This window comes from Phacochoerus africanus, chromosome 3 (assembly GCF_016906955.1).
Source record: "Phacochoerus africanus isolate WHEZ1 chromosome 3, ROS_Pafr_v1, whole genome shotgun sequence".
NCBI lineage: Eukaryota > Metazoa > Chordata > Mammalia > Artiodactyla > Suidae > Phacochoerus > Phacochoerus africanus.
Genome location: NC_062546.1, coordinates 49,027,911 through 49,051,093, shown reverse-complemented (window position 1 = coordinate 49,051,093; position 23,183 = coordinate 49,027,911). Strand labels below are relative to the sequence as shown.

The 23,183-nt window shown below is 39.5% G+C and overlaps 1 protein-coding gene across 4 annotated transcripts in view; it reads right to left on the bottom strand.

Moving 5' to 3' along the window:
• GPCPD1 (glycerophosphocholine phosphodiesterase 1) overlaps positions 1 to 23,183 on the bottom strand; it is a 56,629-nt gene that overhangs the window by 4,980 nt on the left and 28,466 nt on the right. For all 4 annotated transcript variants that reach the window (XM_047771710.1, XM_047771711.1, XM_047771709.1 and 1 more), the window contains exons 9-19: positions 21,355 to 21,517; positions 20,948 to 21,080; positions 19,576 to 19,630; positions 15,097 to 15,189; positions 13,925 to 14,002; positions 13,254 to 13,293; positions 10,697 to 10,758; positions 8,157 to 8,222; positions 6,424 to 6,560; positions 5,639 to 5,774; positions 5,072 to 5,232 (exon numbers count right to left, since the gene is read on the bottom strand). In XM_047771710.1, the coding sequence (XP_047627666.1) occupies positions 5,072 to 5,232; positions 5,639 to 5,774; positions 6,424 to 6,560; positions 8,157 to 8,222; positions 10,697 to 10,758; positions 13,254 to 13,293; positions 13,925 to 14,002; positions 15,097 to 15,189; positions 19,576 to 19,630; positions 20,948 to 21,080; positions 21,355 to 21,517 (1,124 nt within the window). The remainder of the gene's footprint in view (positions 1 to 5,071; positions 5,233 to 5,638; positions 5,775 to 6,423; positions 6,561 to 8,156; positions 8,223 to 10,696; positions 10,759 to 13,253; positions 13,294 to 13,924; positions 14,003 to 15,096; positions 15,190 to 19,575; positions 19,631 to 20,947; positions 21,081 to 21,354; positions 21,518 to 23,183) is intronic.

Below are 23,183 nucleotides of genomic sequence, written 5' to 3'. Positions count from 1 at the left end.
TATCCGAGCCACGCCTGCAACCTACACCACAGCAATGCCAGATCCTTGACCCACTGAGCAAGGCCAGGGAACGAACCTGCAACCTCATGGTTCCTAGTTGGATTCGTTAACTAGGACAGGAACGCCCAATCATCAATTTTCCACAGCTTCAAGGACATGTACCAACAGACTAAAAGGGCTACTGGCACAATGAGTGAATCCAGACCCACAAGATCCATCTATATGAAAGTTCAGAAGATTGGACACTCCAAATTTCCAGAGAAGAATCAAAGAAATAACATGTGGGGAGCAGGAATCAACATGGTGTCCCACTCTTTGAAAGCACAATGAAGATAGAGGAAAGCTTAAAATTCTAAAGAAATATGATTTCTAACATGGAATTTTATGCCAGGCCACAACACTTCCAGACATGCAAGAATTCAAAAACATTTACTTCCCATTTTCCTTTCTCAAGAAGATACTGAAGATGACAGTTTTAAAGCAGATTTTGAATCCACAAAAAAGGAGCTCTGACACAAAAAAATGTCACTCAGGATGGGCGCTAAGCCCAAAGAAGTCAAGTAATCTGTAGCAGAACAGCATGCACTGAATGGAAGGCACGCTAAGAGCTATCACTCCAAGAGGACCCCTGCCATTCTACCATCCTTGTAACCTATGGATAGAATGCCCTGAACCATTAACTATGTGATGATTCAGTTTCTACTGACAGGTTCCTACTTCTTAGACTAGTAGAAGGCTCCCATGAGAACACCGAACAGCCCACTGCAGATGACCATACTCCTGCGGTACTTCAAATGGTTGACCCAAAGGCAGATGCCTTAGCATGCTGAGCTGGACCTTGTGGGTCCCAAAAATCAGTTCAGAAAATTAAGACCAGCATTAAGAAAAGTGCAGGCCAATGAATTATCATTTAAAAGAACACACACAAGCAGAAAATATTCAAAGGGCATTAGCTTTTTAATTTAGTTTCAGGTACACACTTTACATACCTGTGTCTGCACTGGGTTGCAATGTAAAATGAATGAATTTCATTTTATTTCTAGTGGGTGGGGTCAAAAGGTTTAAAGTCACTGCCCTTAAAGAAACTTATACATGTACAGTAGGAGACCAGGTCAATGATGTTTAAAGCAAACACTGTAACAGCGAAAATTTGGCAACCACCTCAATATTCTCCAGTAGTAGAATAAATTGTGGTAGAGTCATACAGCCATGAAAATGAATAAATCACAGCTATGTGTAATAACTGGATTGATTTTAAGAAGATAACAAGTAGAAAAAGAGTACAAATAAGGCTTAAAGCCATGAAAAACTAATTATATTGTTTAGTGACAGACAATTTTTAAAAAATTTGTAAAGAGAGTAACAATTTGGAATTCCTGTCGAGGTGCAGCAGAAACGAATCTGACTAGGAGCCATGAGGTTGCAGGTTCAATCCCTGGCCTCGCTCGGTGGGTTAAGGATCTGGCGTTGCTGTGAGCTGTGGTGTAGATCACAGACGCAGCTCAGATCTGGCACTGCTGTGGCTGTGGTGAAGGCTGGTGGCTATAGCTCTGATTAGACCCCTAGCCTAGGAACCTCTATATGCTGTAGGTGTGGCCCTAAAAACAAAAAGACCAAAAACAAACAAACAAAAAAAGTAATAATTTGCTAATCAGTCGTTACACCTGAGCGAGGAGGTAAGGTAATGGAATTAGAGAGGGGCACACAAGGAGGTTCAAATCTAAGATAATGTTCTTTAAATCTGGGTCTCTGTTACTGATTTTTTTTTTTTTTGGTCTTTTTGCCATTTCTTGGGCCACTCCTGCGGCATATGGAGGTTCCCGGGCTAGGGGTCGAATCGGAGCTGTAGCTGCCGGCCTACGCCAGAGCCACAGCAACGCAGGATCCGAGCCGCGTCTACAACCTACACCACAGCTCACGGCAACGCCGGAACGTTGACCCACTGAGCAAGGGCAGGGATCGAACCTGCAACCTCATGGTTCCTAGTCGGATTCGTTAACCACTGCGCCACGACGAGAACTCCTGAATTTTTAAAATAATTTCAGTAGAGTCATTTTTGATAGAGGGAACCCTGCCCAATTTACTCTATGAAGCAAGTATTATCCTCATGCCGAAATTAAACAATCATTTGATAAAGGTAAATTAAAGGCCATCTTACTCAACTACAAATGCAAAAATCCCAAATACTGGCAAATAGCACAGCAGCTTATGTGAGACATTACAAAACCATGATTAAAATGTAAAATCTGTGTTAATGCCTTTGTAAAAGAAAACAATTTGGCTTCTCATAAACTAAAACACATCAAAATCCTGCCTCATGTAAAATGAACAAACGCTTTGAATCATTCAAACTTTCTATATAACGTCTAAATTTGATAAAGAAAAAATAATAGCATAAGCACCTAAGTACCACATGAAATAGTTAAAAAAAATTAGGGTACAGGAACTCAGGTAGAGACAATGAAAGGGACAGGTGTAAGGGACTTTTTATTGTTAGTCTTGTAGAACTATTTGAAGTGTGTACATACACGCATACATGTACACACACACACACACATAGATATACATAGGAGCGTCTCTGATTAAAACAAAGGAAAAAAAAACTTCCACAGGTAATAAACACCAAATCTAACATTCCATCTCTCATCAAGCCCTAGCAGGAAGGGGCCCAGTGCCGGGCCAGCTCAACATCACCTTCCACACCCTCCTGCCCTGGTGCCCACCCTCACCAAAATCTCCTGTCAAGGGAAATTTAAGCACCACTCTTGCTCACATCCATCTCAACGCTTCCCCTTTAAATTCTTGTTGACCCTGGGCCAAGAAAAATTCACTTTCTTTTCAGCTTCTAACATCACATCCTATCTTGCTGTTCTCCACTGTATTGTCAGTATTAGGCTACAACCAAGCAATCTCTTTAGATGAAGGAACTGACTAAAATTTATACATCCCTACAAAGTCATACATGGTACACATATAACCTCATAATATACTTTTCTTGCCTGAAAATATGTGCAATCATACCCTCCTCCTCCTCCAAGAAACATCCATCAAGATTTTGGTAAAGCCAGCACTTCCATCAAACTCTAAGTTTAAATTTTTATTTCTCCTTTAATTAGTTGAAAATGTCTATTAAAAAGAGCTACAAAGCACAATACTGTAAATCAACTACAATTCTTTTTTTTTGTTTGTTTGTTTTTTTAAAAAGCTATGAATCATGCTGCTTAGAGCAATATTAACCAAACACTTTTAAAAGGCAGACATTATTTGGGATGCAGTTTTAAAATCAGACTAATTCAGACAAAACAGTGGGAAGAATAGGGAAAGCTTTATTAAGAAAGTGAAATAACTTTAAAGGACAAACAGTAATGTGACCTAATGAATCCAAGAGCAGGGTATTTTTTAAAGTAGACCTGATAAAAAGTTATCACTTTGTATGATGCTGCTTAAGTATTAGCAATCCAACTAATGCCCTCAAGAGAGTAAACAACATCCCTTCTCATCCACAATTTCTTTACACTAACCAAGTTTATCATCTTTGAGCTCTCACCTTCTCATCCTAAACAGACAGCACGCTTATTTAAAAAAGAAAAAAAAAAGAAAAAGATCAGTTCAATAAATATCTGAGCTTCTACACTGTATCATTCTTCTCATCTCTGGAGATTCACAGTAGTGAACAAAACAGGCAAAGCCTTGCACTCATGGAGCTTATGCTTGTGAGGGTGTACCTGGGTTAGGAGGTTGGGGAGAAAACAAGTAAAATATAATATGTATATAGGTATGCCAGATGGCGGTAAATACTACGGAGAGAAAAGTCGGAAAGTTGTGCTATGAGAAGATGTTTTAATTTAATTTAGGATGTTCAAGGAATTCCCTGGTGACTTAGTGGTTAAAAGTTCAGCACGGTCACTGATGTAGCTCAGGGTCACCACTGAGGCTTGTGTTTGGACCCTGGTCTGGTAACTTATACATGGTGCAGTCACAGTTTAAAAAAAATAAAATAAAAAAAAGAGGAAGGCCTTAATGAGAAGGTGACATTTTAGTCTTTCTCAGAAAAGAAACAGCAAGCGGCCAATTAGGAGTAAGGAAATCTGTTCACATAGGGCCTTGTAAGGATCTGGGATTTTTATACCTGGAGACAGAAAGCCACAAAAGAATTTTAACCAGTAACATGACCCAACTTCAGTTTTCAGTCTCTTGTTTTCTAATAATAGACAGAGGACAGTAGGGGTACAGACCATCACCAGCAAGGAAGTTACTCCCATAATCCATATAAGAAATGATGCAGTGTGGTGGAGAAAAAGAGGGGAGGATTCAGAATATATTTTTTGTCTGACTAGATTTGGGGTATGAGATAAAAAAAGAGTCATGCAAGGGAGTTCCCTCTGTGGCTCAGCAGTAACGAACCAGACTATCCACAAGGATGCAGGTTCAATCCTTGGCTTTGCCCAGTGGGTTAAAGGATCTGGCACTGCCATGAGCTATGGTGTAGGTTGCAGATGTGGCTTGGATCCCCCGTTGCTGTGGCTGTGGTGTAGGCCAGCAGCTGCAGCTCTGATTCGGCCCCTAGCCTGGGAACTTCCATGTGCTGAGAGTGTGGCCTAAAAAGCAAAAAAAAACCAAACAAACAAGAAAAAAAAAACAAAAAGTCATGGCAAGACTCAGGCTTGAGAAATTGGACAGTTGTCATTTATATTTAAGTCAAAAAGTATATAGGAAGAATAGGTGTTGACAGCAGGATATAAAAGTTCAGCAGTTAGGGGAAAGGCCTGAGCCAGAGATAATATTTGGGAATATATAAAAGGATGAAAACCCACCAAACTGGGTGAGATCACCAAGAGAGTTGGTATAGACAGAGAAGAGGTCGAGGGCAGACAGCCACCTCCACCCTCAAGCTGAATCAGTACATTGAGGTTGGCGTCCAGTCACATGAAATTTTAACAAGCTTTTGAAGTGGCTGTGGTATACTCTTAAGTTCCACTGACAAATAAATGTTAAGATAAACCTCAGGCTGAACTATAATTTTACTTTTTTTTCAAACAATCCAGGAAAATTTTTCATGAAAAACAAATACCTATCATAAATTAGACCATTAACTCCCAGTTCCTTTAATTTCTTTCTGTTTTCAGGATCGTTGGTATCATCGCCCCAGCAGAATATGACCAGTCCCTTAGCTTTTGCCTCCTGAATATAGGATGGGTTTCTGAGTAAGTCTTCAGTATGTGCATTAATCCCCTAAAAGAAGAAAAATAAGTTACTTGAGAAAAAGTAGCTTATTAACTGCAAATGCTTAAATGGTCATACACTAGGATCAGTGTTCTCCAAAGCAAAATGGACAGGGAAAGAAAATTTCATCAAACAAGTTTACAATCTAACCATTTTAGATGATTCATAAAATCCACTCAGAAAACTAAACTACAGAACTTAATGGCTTAGGCCTATAAGAAATTTTTTGTTGTTGGTCATTTAACTGCTTTTCATTCTGAGATTGAACATCCTTATTTTAAGTGGAGCTATCTTCTCATTATACACAGGTCAAAAGCTAACCTTTTAGATGTGTAAATTAACATATAACTGTATTTGCTAGTGCTGCAAAACATTTTTTTAAAAATGTATATTAAAAAATGCAAACATAGCTTACCAATAGATTTTCAAACTGTGCAAAGCTCATTGCAATGGGGGTTGTCCGAGATCTAAGGTCCATGAGTTCAGGGTAAATATCAGATTTCCCTTGAGTCAAAAATAATATCGGATATTTGTTCTGCTTTTGCCGGACCCTATGGAAGACAATTTAAAAAATACTTTTCATTGGAGTTCCCGTCATGGCTCAGTGGTTAACGAATCTGACTAGGAACCATGAGTTTGCAGGTTCGATCCCTGGCCTGGCTCAGTGGGTTCAGGATCCTGCGTTGCTGTGGCTCTGGCGTAGGCTGGCAGCTACAGCTCTGATTAGACCCCTAGCCTGGGAACCTGCATATGCCACAGGAGCGGCCCTAGAAAAGACAAAACAAGACAAAAAAACGTTTCATTTAGGAGATACAATTTATCATTTTAAAATTTTAGAAAATTACCAAAAATATAAACATACAAAAATTTTTAAAAGAATACTCATTACTGAGAGGTAATTAACTATATATTGCCTTTAAGTCAAAAAAATTACTTTATGTAGGAGTTAAAATATTCTCAGAAATGGGCAAGAAGAAAGCCTTACAATTCACTAAGAATGTTATGTGCCTGTAAAATGAAACACAAGGCAGGAGGTGTATGACCCAGTGGGTGCAGAGGATGTGCCTGTAACGAGTATACATAATGGGACTGAGAAGACATCAAGGGTGAAGTCTGGGCAACTTCCCCACTCCCAGCTACAACCTCTGTAACCTAAGTCCTAGCTAAAGACTAAGAGTATAGGAGAAAATAATTACTCACATTGTGCAAATATCTGCATCAAATGAAGAAAACACTATCCTCCTCTTTCCAGAATTTTCCAAGACAGTTTTTAAAATTATATCCAAAAACATATTCATGTCAAAATATGTTGACAAGTTACCATCCCACATTCCATCCTAAATGGAACAGGAAAACAAAAGTCATTAAATACCCTAGAATCACAATGTTAGAAAAAAATCTTGAGAACACCTATGTAAACTCTTATGTAAAAGATGAAGAAAGCAAAGGCCTATGTGAATTATTATCATAATTAGGTACGGAGACATATCCGAAGCAATTATTAATAGACCTTTGCTTTAATAAGGTTAAAAAAATAAAAGTTAAAACCCTAGAAATTGGAAATCCAGTTCCTGTTGTGGCGCAGTGCAAAGGAACACAACTAGTATCCATGAGGATGCGGGCGGGTTCGATCCATGGCCTCGCTCAGTGGGTTAAGGACCTGGAGTTGTCGTGAGCTGCGGTGCAGGTTGCAAACACAGCTGAGCTGCTGACGCTCCTGAGTTGCTGTGGCTGTGGCATAGGCCAGCAGCTGTAGTTGTGATTTGACCCCTAGCCTGGCAACTTCCATATGCCGTGGATGCAGCCCTAAAAAAAAAAAAAAAAAAAAATGGAAATCTACTATGACTAAAATATTTTTACACAATCTTCATATATTATGAGAGGTTACAAGGATTCCACTTCATTTGCTAACTCACTACTCAAAAAATCCTGGTGATTAAGAATTACCAGTTAAAAAAATTTATTCTTAAAAGTTCCTTTTGTGGCTCAGAAGTAAAATGAGTATCCATAAGGACACGGGTTCGATCCGTGGCCTCACTCAGTGGGTTACAGATCCAGTGTTGCCGTGAGCTGTGGTGTAGATCACAGACACAGGTCAGATCTGACACTGCTGTGGCTGTGGTGTAGGCTGGCACTTACATGTTATTTGTTAGGCAGGACCAGCTTATCATAAACAGCTACTTGGAAGACATGATTTAAGAGCAGTTATGGATTATTCTCATCCAAACACCAGGCTACTGCTCCAACTACCTAAATCATGGTTTCTGAATTAACTACTTCCTATACCCCCTACCCCAACCAATCCTCTTACCATGCATCCTATCCATTTACGTACTTCCTCATCTGATAACGTCCAATAATTAGTTCTTTTCCTCAACTAGATGACTGTTAAGTTTCAGAAAGGCAAGGCTTTATTCTATTTTCTTCACTATTTAACCACAGCACAATAAAACTGACTGGCCCTTAGCAGCTTTTCAATAAATAACTCTGGAACAAAAGGATGACTAAACTTCAGAGTGATTTAAAACCCGATCTGCAGAAATTTCTTGTCCTAGTTATTATTAGCTACTGTCACTTAAAAGAAAACTGCTTAGGAAATTATTTAAGGTACATATTGAGATGGGGGATAAGAAAAGTATTTCATTAGTGTCATAAAGTTCCTGGAGTTCTCACTGCTCGCTTTGTAAGTAGGCCCAGACACCATCCATATTAATGTAAACAAGAGACGTGTAAACTGGAAGGTCTATTACACCATTACTACTTTTAAGTACTCATGTAAGATGTGCTTTGTCTAAAAGGTGCAATAAGCACTGTACCTGCTGGAAAAAGACACAGTAAGATTCTCTTTCACTTATTCCATTAAAACAAAGAGATAGTAATGAATGCATTTAAAAAAAGAACAGGAACAAAGAAGCCGTAACATAATGACTTACCCTTTGTTGGCAGATCCATTTTATTTCTATGTTAAACCCTACATCTTCTGGCAGAGACTCTAAAACCTAGAGTTTTGTTTGTTGGTGGAAAATTTTGTTTCATTTTTTGGTGAGATGAATGGTAAAGAAAGAAGGAAAAAAGAAAAACATCTATTATAAAAAACAGTCTAAGAAAAATAGATCACTTGTAAGTATAAAATGTTTTATTTAGACATTCAGCATAAATTATTATCTTTTCTTATACTCAAAATGACAAACAACCTGGTTGATGAATTAGTTGAGAAAGTCAAAAACATTAGTCTACAGCAGTATCTGTAGTAACTGATCAATAATAACCACAAAGAATGAACCTTAACCCCAAAACCTTTTCATAATACTACTAAACATCCAAAGTGAGCAGTAATAAGATAGGCAACCACATGAATTGAAAAAGACATTTGTTATGTTTTTCTGATTTGCATTCAGGTATTTCAATCTACTAAAATATGGTTGTATGAGGAGTTCCCATCGTGGCACAGTGGTTAACAAATCCGACTAGGAACGATGAGGTTGTGGATTCAATCCCTGGCCTCGCTCAGTGGGTTAAGGATCCTGGGTTAAAGATCCGGCATTGCTGTAAGCTGTGGTGTGGTTCGCAGATGTGGCTCAGATCTGGCATTGCTATGGCTGTGGCTACAGCTCCAATTAGACCCCTAGCCTGGGAACCTCCATATGCCACAGGAGTGGCCCTAGAAGAGGCAAATAAATAAATAAATAAAGAAATATGGTTATATGAAAAACCATGATTTCTAGCCTGCTCTTCTAAAGTGGTATGCTAATACTATGGTGATAACACACTGGAAAGATTTTATTTCCAAATTAAAGGGGCTCATAAATAAGGCTATATTGACAAAAATGAACAAATAATATGGTGTCTAGGAGTTCCCGTCGTGGCACAGTGGTTAACGAATCTGGCTAAGAGTCATGAGGTTGTGGGTTCGATCCCTGGCCTTGATCAGTGGGTTAAGGATATGGCATTGCCGTGAGCTGTGGTGTAGGTTGCAGACGCGGCTCGGATCCTGAGTTGCTGTGGTTGTAGCTCCGATTAGACCCCTAGCCTGGGAATCTCCATATGCCTCGGAGGCGGCCCTAGAAAAGGCAAAAAGACAAAAAAAAAAAAAGGGGGGGGGTCTAAACTAAGTTATTCGGTTTGCAATAAGACCATCTGGGCAGCAAAACTAGAAAAGCAATCTAAAACATAAAGCTTGGCTATTAACATACAAACCACTGATTTGTTTAGTTTTTTTTTTTCCACTTTATTTTCTAGTTTTATCTTTTAGGGACATATCCACAGTATATGGAAGTTCCCAGGCCAGGGGCTGAATAGGAGCTGTAGCCGTGGGCCTATGCCACAGTCACAAAAATGTGGGATCTGGGCTTCATCTATGACCTACACCACAGCTCATGGCAATTCTGGATCCTTTAATCCACTGACCAAGGCCAGGGATCGAACCCGCATCCTCAGGGATACTAGTCAGGTTCGTTACTGGCTGATTGAACCCCTGATTTGTTTAGTTTATTTTTTATTTTCTTGCTTCTTTTTAGGATCCCGAGTGCGGCATATAGTTCCCAGGCTAGGGGTCAAATCAGAGCTGCAGCTGCCAGCCTATGCCACAACAGCAACTCAGGATCCAAGCCACGTATGTGACCTACACCACACTGTTTTTTAATTTCCTATTATAAAAATATGTTAAGTGATTTTTAAACTTTAGAAATAATTGAAGGAAGTTAAAGCATTATCTATTCAAATTCATTTTGCCTTGACCACGCTTAAATATTTGTCTGACTTTTATGTTTAAAAAATAAACAAAGCAGGAGTTCCCATTGTGGTTCAGCAGTAACAAACCCAACTAGTATCCATAAGCATGACGGTTCCATCCCTGGCCAAGCTCAGTGGGTCAAGGATCCAGCGTTGCGGTGAGCTGTGGTGTAGGCTGGTGGTTGTGGCTGTGGTATAGGCTGGCATCTGCAGCTTTGATTTGACCACTAGTCTGGGAACTTCATATGCCATAGGTGAGCCCTAAAAAGAAAAAGAAAAAAAAAAAAAGAATGTATCTTCTTTAAAAAGCAACAAGTGGAGTTCCCATCGTGGCTTGGCGGTTAACAAATCCGACTAGGAACCATGAGGTTTCGGGTTCAATCCCTGGCCTTACTCAGTGGGTTAAGGATCCAGCGTTGCTGTGAGCTGCAGTGTAGATCACAGATGCGGCTCGGGTCCCACGCTGCTGTGGTTGTGGTGCAGGCTGGTGGCTACAGCTCCGATTTGACCCCTAGCCTGGGAACCTCCATACGCCACGGGAGCGGCCCAAGAAATGGCAAAAAAAAAAAAAAAAAAAAAACCAAAAAAATAAAAAGCAACAAGTACGGTAAGTTTACATTAATGTTGTCTTTTACACTATACAAATTGGCCTTTTTAGGTGTCCATTTAAGAAACCAAAATAAATTATTAAGCTATAGCAGAATTAATGATAACCTTGCTCTAGTTTTCTTAAGGAACTTACCATCTTAAGAGAAGGAAATGGCTGATTTTCAGAAAGAGAATTTTCTTCCTCAACCACAGATTCTGAAATTTAAATCACAAAAACTCAGTAGATAAAATGCCATTTTATTGCTTAACACCTTTCCCTAAATTTTTAGAGGACAAAAAATGCTGAAATAGTCATGAGATTCTTTCTTGTACTTACTAATTTTAACCTCCAAAACCCCCATTTTCAAAGCAGGCAACCTTTATTTAGACTACTTTACAAAATTAATAGGTCACCATAGTTTATGACCTCAACAGTGGTTATTTTCTTATAGAACGTGTAATATACTTTCCAAAAAAAGTCACGAACGGTCCTTAATTTCTCAATTAAAGACTGCGACTTCTATTTAAAAATCTATTTGAGGGAGTTCCCATCGTGGCTCAGTGGTTAATGAATCCGACTAGGAACCATGAGGTTGCAGTTTCGATCCCTGACCTTGCTCAGTGGGTTAAGGATCCCGTGTTGCCGTGAGCTGTGGTGTAGGTCACAGACGTGGCTCGGATCCCGAGTTGCTGTGGCTGTGGTGTAGGCTGGCAGCTACAGCTCTGATTAGACCCCTAGCCTGGGAACTTCCATATGCCGTGGGAGTGGCCCTAGAAATGGCAAAAAGACCAAATAAAATAAAATAAAAATCTATTTGAAATAGCAAAATCAGCTCAGAAGTTAGAAATTAAGAAAGTATACAGGTACTACTCTGTCTTTGTTAACATCACCATTTAATCCAAGAATCAATTATGTCAAGGCCCATAAGAATTTTTTCCAAAAGAGAAAAAAAAATTTAGTATCATTACTTTTTAAAAAATACCTCCCCAGGAGTTCCTGTCATGGCTCAGTGGTTAATACACCCAACTACTATCCATGAGGACTTGGGTTTGATCACTGGCCCCTCTCAGTGGGTTAAGGATCCAGAGTTGCTATGAGCCGTGGTGTAGGTTGCAAATGCGGCTCGGATCCCAAGTTGCTGTGGCTATATGGTGTAGGCCAGCGGCTACAGCTCTGATTTAACCCTAGCCTGGGAACCTCCATATGCCTCGGGTGCAGTCCTAAAAAGACAAAAAAAAAAAAAAAAACCAAAACCCAAAACCAAAAAACAAAACAGCCAAAAACCAATCCTTTGTATTATAATTCAAAAACTAAATAGCGTAAAATTTTCTAGAGAAATAAAGGTAAAACTGATTTTACTCTAAAGAGTTATGAACTATATCTACTAGCTTGTAAAGCCATATTTATGCTCTGGGGATACTCTTTGGAGTCTTTGGTACCTTACAATTTCTTCATAAAGGCACTGTACCTATCCTGTTGTGGTAACTACAGATAAACATGTAAAGAGTACCTACTCTATGCAGAGTATTATAAATGTCTTAGGGAATATAAAACCATTTCCCCTAACTGTGGAAGAGACAGAACATTATACAAATATAAAGGGTTAAAAAAAAAATGACACACTGTGCCTTCTTGTGGCACAGAGGATTAAGGATGTGGTGGTGTCACTATAGCAGTTTGGGCCTCTGCTATAGCAGAAGTTCAATCACTGGGCCAGGAACTTCCACATGCACCAGAATGCGGCCAAAACGCACAGACAATTATTAAGTTCTGTGGGTGTAGAAAGTAAAGTGGAATTACAAAGGGATTTTTTTTGTCTTTTTAGGACCGCACCCGAGGCATATGGAGGTTCCCAAGCTAGGGGTCGAATCAGAGCTACCACTGCTCAGGCTATGCCACATCCACAGCAACACCAGATCCAAGCTGTGTCTGTGAGCTACACCATAACTCAACAGCAACACCGGATCCTTAACCCACTGAGCGAGGCCAGGGATCAAACCCATAACCTCATGGTTACTAATCAGATTTGTTTCTACTGTGCCACAATAAGAACTCCATACAAAGGGATTTTTAAGACAGGACAGGCTTTGAGGCAGTTCCCGCTGTGGCTCAGCAGAAATAAATCTGACTAGTAACCATGAGGTGGGTTTGATTCCTGGCCTTGCTCAGTGGGTTAAGGATCTGGTGTTGCTGTGAGCTGTGGTATAGACTGCAGACACGGCTTGGAACCTGTGTTGCTATGGCTGTGGCGTAAGCCAGCAGCTGTAGCTCTGATTCATCCCCTAGCTTTGGAACTTCCATATATCATGGGTGCAGCCCTACAAAGCAAAAAAAAAGGGACAAGCTGTGAGGAAACTGAGGCACAGAGTGGTTAAATAAAGTAACCTGCTTGAGATTCAAACTCCTGGTGCTGGAGCCATTCTCTACCTGATATATTCTGTACTTTGTAATGCTTAAGGATGTCTGGAAAGATTGACAGGTAGAAAATTATAAAGAATTTTAATCACCAAATCCATAAAAGTAAAGAAACATGCTTACTATATACACATGTCATAGGCGCATTTCAATACATAAACACTTCATGACAAAATTACATTTATATAACTCAGTGTTATATTAAGGTCACCAAAAGTAAGTTAAAAATGGATAAGGAAATACTCTATACACGCTAACTATGAAATGAAAACTGTGTTTTCATATTGGTACATACCTTTCAGATCCTTAGATTTCAGTGCAGTCACATGAGTGAGCTAGAAAATGCCCAAAATGCAATCAGAAAAAAAGGTGTTAGTTTATGGAGATATGGTTAACAGAATTATAACTTGAAAAGCTATTTAGAGAAAATTATAAAATACAGAATTATCAGTTTAATAATAAACACTTACCATGTATATATTTAATATTATACATACATATAAGATCATGATCAAATACCCAAGTAGGGATTTAGGTATCTAATGAGAATAGGAAGAGGGATCATGTAAAATTACATGGAAAAATATACAAGGATCTTAGATAATAGCATAGGTATAAAAACCAATAATAACATAAAAGGCCAAGTGTAAAATTATAAAACGCTAAAACAGACCAGAGACAATCTAAGATTATGGCTAGCCCCTATGGCCTATAAAGACTTATAACCCAGCTCCTTCACAAAAGCAAAAACCAATGGGGTCCACGGAAATTGTTAAAGAAGGGAAGGTGGATTAGCTGATACCCGTTCTGCATAATAGAACAGAAAACCAAAACATAAACTCTACGCATGCTGTGTGTGTGTATAGTCATCCAAATGTGCAAAGACATCACGATACACAGACAAGTACTAACAGGTAATTTATATTTTACTAAAAGATAATTCATATTTTACGCTATTATTACTACCTTCAACAACTGTAGTTGGTCAAATGTTAATTCCTTTACTGGAATTTCAAATAATTCAACTGGATCAGCATCAAATTTCTGTTAAAAAAGAGAGAAAGGGAGAGAAAAGTTGGCCCCAAATTATTACTGTTTATTCAAGACAGGCCTTATTTTTGTATCTGGTACTGGGTAATGTTCTAATTTCAGTCTTTTACATGTAAGCTGTCTAGTTTTCTCAGCATCAGCCTTAACTTTAGATTAACTCAATGGAAATGATATGCAACGCAGTTTTAAAGAAAATGCCAAAAGAAGCCTCCCTGAGAAATCAGCTCGTTAATTTGTATAATGAAGTCCAAACACTATATGACAATTATGTTTGCACAACAGCCATTACAATTTTAATAAATTACAAGAATCTCTTTCTAGACTTTCTCCTCTATCATGCCTTCTTCTTCCTTCTCATTGTCTCTATTCTAGTTTAGGCTTATTGTAACCTTTGGCCCGGGTTACCACTCCCCTTGCCTCTAGTCTCAAGTTGCTCTTACACCCATACATCAGGTTTCAAAATATTCAACTGGAAGTTTAGTTCTGAACATTTCCCTACCTGGCTCAAAAGGCTTTATTTCCATTGTTCCTAAGTCCAAACCCCTGAAGCCCTCCACTATCTAGGCTCCAAAGTACTTCTTCAACTTTATTTTTTACCACGACTCTTTCCACTTAAACGAAATCATATAAGCCTATTAACTTGAGAAAGAGCTGGATACAGAACTACAAGGGAGCCTAGAGAACACTCTTGACAGCTTCCTGTCCCACCTCAATACAGGGTCAATGGCTGACTGATACAGAAACCACCTGGAATGTCCTCGGCAAATTCAGCAAGACAGAGACCCTACTCTAGAAAATTAATATTCCTGTCTCCTTTTTCTCTCTCTTGATGTTGTAGGAGTCTGAGAGAAGAAAGAATTGGATTCACGAAGAAAATGAACTAACCAACTCTATTTAATAAATAAACATACAGTCATCTATGAGTATCTGCAGAGGATCGATTATAGGACCCCTCACAAAATACTAAAATCCACAGATGCTCAATGCCTTATATAAAATGGTACACAGTATGTGTATATACAACTTCCTTGTTGTTAAACCTTTTATCCACCTTCATTAGAGGTTAAAATAAAAGAATTTCAGCATACCTTTTTCATAGTCAAACAACAGGTGAGATCATGATATACCACAGGCACAAAATCTTTTGACAGATGCACATCAAATTCTACAAAGGCTGCACCCTGAAAAAAATAAACAAGTATTTGAAAAATATTATCTGGCCAGCAATATATCTAAAACCAGAAGGACAAAGAGTTCCCGTCATGGTGCAGTGGAAACTAATCCGACTAGGAACCATGAGGTTTCGGGTTCGATCCCTGGCCTTGCTCAGTGGGTTAAGGATCCGGCATTGCCATGAGCTGTGGTGTAGTTTGCAGACTTGGGCTCGGATCTGGCATTGCTGTGGGTAGCATAGGCCCGCAGCTGTAGTTCCAATTAGACCCCTAGCCTGGGGACCTCCATACAACGAGGGTGCAGCCCAAAAAAGCAAAAATAAATAAATGAATAAATAAATAAATAAATAAAACGAGGACGACATGAGAAATTTACTGTTTGCTATAAAATTATTGACCTGTCCAAAAAAAAAAAAAAAACTTCATGAATTCTTCAAGGTTATACTTCATGTTTTTTTTCTAAAAGTAATTTCTTCTCATAAAACAATTGTAATTTGTTTTGCAAGAGCACAGAAATTTTTTCCTGGCAAAAAAAATAGGCACTGATCCCACTGGAATACACCCCGGGTTCCCTCTGGGGCAGTTATGAATTCCACAAGTGTCACCTCTTCTTCTGCTACTACTAGCAGAAATAGAGCCTAAGAGGAGCCTGGAGCATGGCTTGTTACTTCGCCTCTTGCTACCCCTGCACACTGTAACTGGACAGCAAAACTTCAAAGGTGAGGTGGGAACAAGATTAAACTGCAGTCTCTACTCTGCTCCTTGCTGCACTTGTGTGGCACACTTTATAGCTTTTTTTAAAAAAATAAAATAAAACCTCAATCAGATAAGGAAAGAAACTAACTTCTCCTGAAAAGATAGAGAAAGCAGAAATGGGCAAGCAGAATGAAGCACACGTCAAATTTGCCAATAGAAGCTGAAACAGAAGGTGAACACAAATATACTTAAAGTTTTGTGTGGTTTTGTTTCCTTTTTTGGCTGCCCCATGGCATATGGTTCTCGGGCCAGGGACCGTATCTGAGCCACAGTTGCAACCGATGCGACTGCTGCAGCAAGAGCTATTTCCTGGCCCAGGAACTCCACAGGCCACAGGGTGGCCAAAAAAGAAGGAAAAAAAAAAATCAGTAAATGGGCAGAACTGAAGAGACATTTTTGCAAAGAGAAAATGCAGATGGTCAAGTAACATGAAAGGATGTTCTACATCACCAATCATCAGGGAAATACTAATCAAAACCACAAAGAGATACCACCTGACACTTGTCAGAATGGCTATCACCAAAAGAACACAAATAACAAATGTGGAGAAAAGGGAACCCTCCTACACTGTGGCAGGAATGTAAACTGGTATAGTCACTGCGGAAAACAATGTGAAGGTTTCTCAAAAAAACGAAAATGGGGAGTTCCCATCGTGGTGCAGTGGTTGACGAATCTGACTAGGAACCATGAGGTTGCAGGTTCGATCCCTGGCCTTGCTCAGTGGGTTAAGGATCCGGAGTTGCCATGAGCTTCAGCATAGGGTGCAAACGCGGCTCAGATCCCGAGTTGCTGTGGCTCTGGCTTAGGCTGGCAGCAACAGCTCCGATTCGACCCCTAGCCTGGGAACCTCCATGTGCCATGGGCATGGCCCTAGAAAAGGCAAAAAGACAAACAAACAAACAAACAAAAAACTAAATTGAAACTACCATGTATCCTAGCAATTTCATTCCTAGGTATATAACTGGGAAAAAAGAAAAAAAAAAGAAAAGACTAAGTTGAAAAGATAAATGTACCCCAATGTCCACAGCAGTATATTATTTATAATAGCTAAGATATATGGAAGTGACCTAAGTGTCCATCAACAGATGAATGGCTAAAGATGTGGTGTGTGTACGTGTATATACACACAACAGACTACTACTCAGCCATAAAAAAGAATGAAATTTTGCCATCTGTAACATGGATGGACTTGGAGGATAATGTGCTAAGTGAAATAAGTCAAATTTGTCAGAGAAAGACAAATACTATGCGATAACACTTATCTGTGGAATCTAAAGAATATAAAAATTGAATTTCCATTGTGGCTCAGCAGTAACAAAACCTGACAAGTGTTCATGAGGTTGCAGGTAAGATCCCTGGCCTCACTCAGGGGGTTAACTATCTGGCATTGCTGTGGCTGTGGCGTAGGCTGGCAGCTGCAGCTCCTATTAGACCTCTAGCCTGGGAACTTTCATATGCTGTATGCATGGCACTAAAAAATATATATATAAAAATTAGTGAATAAGACAAAAAAGATACAGATTCACAGATAGATACAGAGAACAAACTAGTGGTTACCAGTGAGAAGAGGGAAGAGGAAAGGGGCCATATAGCAGTAGGGCATTAAAAGGTATAAATTACTATGCATAAAATAAGTAAGTGGATAAGTCATGAGATCCTGCTATATAGCACAAGGAACTACATCTCATCACTTGTGAAGGAACAGAATAGAGGATAATGTGAGAAAAAGAATGTATATGTATGTATAACTGAGTCATGTTACTGTACAGCAAAAATTGAGAGAACACTGTAAATCAACTATAATAAAAAAGCAAAATTGAAAAAATAAATATAAAAGGTGCATTAAAAGCAGCATAATTTCAGGAGTTCCTGTTGTGGCACAGTGGAAATGAATCCAACTGGGAACCATGAGGTTTCAGTTTCGATCCCTGGCCTCACTCAGTGGGTTAAGGATCCGGCATTGCCGTGAGCTGCAGTGTAGGTTGCAGTAGCAGCTCGGATCTGGCATTGCTGCGGCTGTGGTGTAGGCCAGCTGCTACAGCTCCAATTAGACCCCTAGCCTGGGAACCTCCATATGCCACGGGTGTGGTCCTAAAAAATAAAGAAAAAAAGGCAGCATAACTTCCAGATCCCTGTTTTGGGCTCCTCTATTTGGGTCACAGCAAACCAGGAGGAATGGGATTTTAAGAGTGAAAAAGGACAAGCCCTTGTTAAACAGGAAAAGAAAAAAATGACATTCTTGGGAGTTCCCATGGTGGCTCAGTGGTTAACAAATCTGAGGATGAGGATTGGATCCCTGGCCTCACTCATGGGTTAAGGATCTAGCATTGCTGTAAGCTGTGGAGTAGGTCGGCAGCTGTAGCTCCAATTCCACTCCCAGTCTGGGAACTTCCATATGTTCCAGGTGTAGCCCTAATAAGACAAAAGACAAAAAAAAAAAAAAAAAGACGTTCTTAACCAAAAATTTCTTGAGGACAGCCATTAATAAAAGGTCTATAGCATTATTCCCTTGGAAGTTTCTTATAACAGATCTTCCCACTAAGTTATCATGTCTTTTGTGTGTGTATATGTGTGTTTTTAGGGCCAAACCCACAGCACATGGAGATTCCCAGCCTAGGGGTAGAATTGGAGCTACAGCTACCGGCCTACACCACAGCCACAGCAACGCCAGATCTGAGCCACATCTGAAACCTACACCACAGCTTACAGCAACACTAGATAGATCCTTAACCCATGGATCAAACCCATGTCCTCATGGATACTTGGCTGGTTAACTGCTGAGCCATAAGGGAGCTCCAAAGCTATCATGTCTTATCACAAATTATTAGAGGGTGTAGCTTTCCCCAGTTAAATATATATATATATCTCATGTCAAATTTCATCTTTAAGTGAAAGAGATCCTGATTCAATTTCGTGCTGTATCAAATCCTGTGGAATGTGATGCTATAAAAATAAATATACTGGAGTTCCTGTTGTGGCTCAGTGGAAATGAATCTGACTAGTACCCATGAGGAGGCAGGTTCAATCCCTGGTCTTGCTCAGTGAGTTGAAAATCCGGCTTTAGTGGGAGCTGTGGCATAGGTCACAGACACAGCTTGGATCCCCTGTGGCTGTGGCTGTGGCTGTGGTATAGGCTGGCAAACACAGCTCCGATTCGACCCCTAGCCTGGGAACTTCCATATGCCACGGGTGTGGCCCTAAAAAGACAAAAAGACAAAAAAATAAATAATAAATGTGCAATTATATCTAAACAAAATAAAGTAATCTACTAGGATATATTTTATAGCACAGGGAATACATCCAATATTTTATAACAGCTATAAACTGAGTATAACATTTAAAAATTATGAATCAGTATATTGTACACATGTAATTAATGTATTATATATCAATTATACCTCTAACTAATTAATTTTAAAATGATGCTTAGAATTCCTTTGTTTTAATCCTAATCTTCGCCATGAATTTAAATACAAATGCCTAAAAATACTTCACTTAGATATTTAGAAGAAGCATAAATATTCTCCCTTTTGCCCTATTAATGCATACTGGAGAAAGCTTCCCAGACCTACAATCTCTTTACTCTTCCACCTTTGGACCACTAGCCCAAAGTTGTTTAAAGAAAAAAGGTCCACTTACGTGACTAGCAGCATTTCTTAAAGAAGCAATAGTATTTTCCTGAACTTTAGCAAGCCTGAAACAGAAATATACAGAAATATACCTTTCATTACCATAGGAAAATAAAAAAATATAAAGAAGTCACCTATATTTTTGACAATGGATCCATTACTTATTCTTTATTTTGAGGTTAATTTTGCCAAACCCCAATATAAGATTGTGATCATCAAACATGGTTGGTGTGGCATTTATTCCATAACTCAAGCTCTAACGACTACAGGTATTTACACATTGAATACAGAACATATCCTATACCAAGACAGATATCCCCAAGTGAGGTGATCAACTAAGAAAAAAACAGGAGTTCCTGCTGTGGCTCAGTGGTTAATGAATCCGACTAGGAACCATGAGGTTGCGGGTTTGATCCTTGGCCTTGCTCAGTGGGTTAAGGATCCGGCGTTGCCATGAGTTGTGGCAGAGATCACAGATGCAGCTCGGATCCCACGTTGCTGTGGCTGTGGTGTAGGCCGGCAGCTCCAGCTCCAGCTCCAGATTAGACCCCTAGCCTGGGAATCTCCATATGCCGAGGGTGCAGCCCAAGAAAAGACAAAAAAAAAAGAAAAATACAATTCTTTGCAATGGGCATAAAGTATAAGACTTGGAAATGTGTTCTTTGCATTGAAGCCTCAGATGACTTGATAATGGCAGACCAAGGAATGGGAAAAGGGTGGCACATCAACAGCATTAAAGTATAGAAACTGTATTGAAAATGTATAGAAACTGTGTTGAAAACAGGTGAGGAAACTAAGACCCTAAAAGAACATGCCAAAGGTCAGGACTCCAAGACACACTGATGCCATCAGCCTGACTACATCAAGCTTTCCCCTCTTGGCTTTTTAGTTTTAATCTCTCTCTTACCAGTTCAGTAGAAGATTAAAAGGATAGACCAGAATCTGAGGAGTTAGTATCTAATTAATCTGACTTGGAAACCTTAATTGCCAAATTAAATATAAACCCCAGGGTAATAATTAAAAGGATCATTTCACCTTTAGTTGGTCAAACCAGCTTAATCTTATCAAGTATCGAGTTCCTGTCATGGCACAGTGGTTAATGAATCCGACTAGGAACCATGAGGTTGAGGGTTTGGTCCCTGGCCTTGCTCAATGGGTTAAGGATCCAGCGTTGCCGTGAGCTGTGGTGTAGGTTGCAGACGCTGCTAGGATCCTGAGTTGCTGTGGCTCTGGCGTAGGCTGATGGCTGCAGCTCCAACCAGACCCCTAGCCTGGGAACCTCCATATGCCGCAGGAAGCAGCCCTAGAAAAGGCAAAAAGACAAAAAAAAATTTTCAAGGATGCACTACCAAATATTAATATTACACAAATATTCAACCTACTGAGCAGTTGTTGTAGAATTCCCTGCACCTCGATGTCCAACATCCAATGGTGTTCTTGGCTTCCAATACTTGGAAAATGAGGATTTCATGTCACAACCATATCCTGGTAATGGCTTAATAATTATATAGTCAACTTTTATAAGAAAAAAATGAAAAGGGAAAGAAATGAAAACCATTAAAAAGGTCACAATAAACTCAACTACACTTAAATGCCACTCTAACTTAATCTATCAAATAGAAAAAAAACAAGTCAAGACTTAAAGCTTAGATATGTCTTCGATGTATTAGTCAATATTCTAAAAGTTATTAACTTTTTACCATTCTCAAAAGCTCAATCTGAAACTAATTAAAATCCTAACTTAACCTTTGTTTATTTGCAAAGGGCCACCCCACTTCGCCAGGCTTACCTCTCACTTTGCCTATTGTTTTTCTAGAATTTCTGCTCATGATGGGAAGGGTAAGGATTCCAGCACTTTTCCCGCTCTCTGCAATAGTGGATGATAAGAGGCATGCTGTACCCACATGTCCAGGAAGAGCATCACCCTGAACGACATGCTCACTGAGATCTTCCTGGAAAATGAGGTTAAGAATAACTCAAATTCTTATGCTTGTAGACTTATATATTCTTATACTTTCTTATATTTTCCACTTAGGAGTTTCCACTGTGGCACAAGAGCACTGGCAGCATCTCTGGAGCACTGACATGCAGGTTTGATCCCAGGCCTGGCACAGTGGGTTAAGGATCTGGTGTTGCCATTAACTGCTGTGTAGGTTCCAAATGTGGGTCAGATCTGATCCTTGGCCCAGGAACAGCCAAAAAAGGAAAAAATATGAGTTTCCCTCATGGTGTCATGGAAACGAATTCAGCCAGTATCCATGAGGATGTGAGTTCAATCCCTGACCTTGCTCAGTGGGTCGGGGATACGGCATTGCCATGGACTGTGGTGGAGGTCACAGATGTGGCTTGGATCCCACACTGCTGTAGCATAGGCCCGCAGCTGTAGCTCTGATTCAACCCTTACCCTGGAACCTCCATGTGTCGCAGGTGTAGCACTAAAAAGCATACATACACACACACACACACACACACGTATATATACACACACACAATTTTTTTCCATTTAAAGATCAAAAGACAACCTTTACATAACTCAGAATATAGGGAGGAAGATCAATAAGAAATCCAATCAAACTTATATTCAGGTACGTTAGATAGCTTGGTTGTAATATACATCTTCTTTGGTATACAAAAATATTTTGGAGTTCCCATCATGGCTAGGCAGAAACAAATCCAACTAGGAACCATGACGTTGCAGGTTCAATCCCTGGCCTCGGTCAGTGGGTTAAGGATCTGGCGTTGCCGTGAGCTGTGGTGTAGGTCGCAGACGCAGCTTGGATCCCACGTTGCCTGGGAACCTCCATATGCCACGGGTGGGGCCCTAGAAAAGGCAAAAAGACAAAAAAAAAAAAATTTCATGTATACTATATTTAAGAGTTTATGTATTACTTTATTAATCGTAACTGATGATTTGCACTTCTGATCCTCTAACATGTATTGCCAAATTTTAAGCACTAACTGAAAGTTTCTAAGTACTTCTATATTCAAAGTCTTAGATATACCTGTAGTGACTTTAAATGTACATTTTATCCTTTAAAAATGCACCTACACAATGACAGAGGGATATTAACTCCCTAGGACACCAAAGATTCACTTTGAGATTACACAGGGTGTTTCTTTCAGTCTAGTCTATGAATACATTAGTAATTCTGCTAACCATGTGTTCCTGTCATGGCTCAGCAGTTAACAAACCCCACTAGTATCCATGAGGATGTAGGTTCGATCCCTGGCCTTGCTCAGTGGGTTAAAGATCCGGCACTGCTATGAGCTGTGGTGTAGGTTGGCAGCTGTAGCTCTGATTTGACCCCTAGCTTGGGAATCTCCATATGCCACAGGTGTGGCCCTAAAAAGACAAATAAATAAATAAAGTAATAAACAAAACTGCTAACCAAATAAAAGGGAAGTTAAACTATTCAAGAGATTATTACAAGGTAGATATTAAAAAAAAGGAAACGTTCAACCAAAACTGCCTATTTTTTATAAAAAAAGTCTCAAGTGAGATATAATTATAGGGTTTTTCTTTTCTTTGTTTTTGCCATACCCATGTCATGCAGAGGTTTGCAGACCAGGGATTGGACCTGAGCCACAGAAGTGACAACTTGGGAGTCCTTAATCACC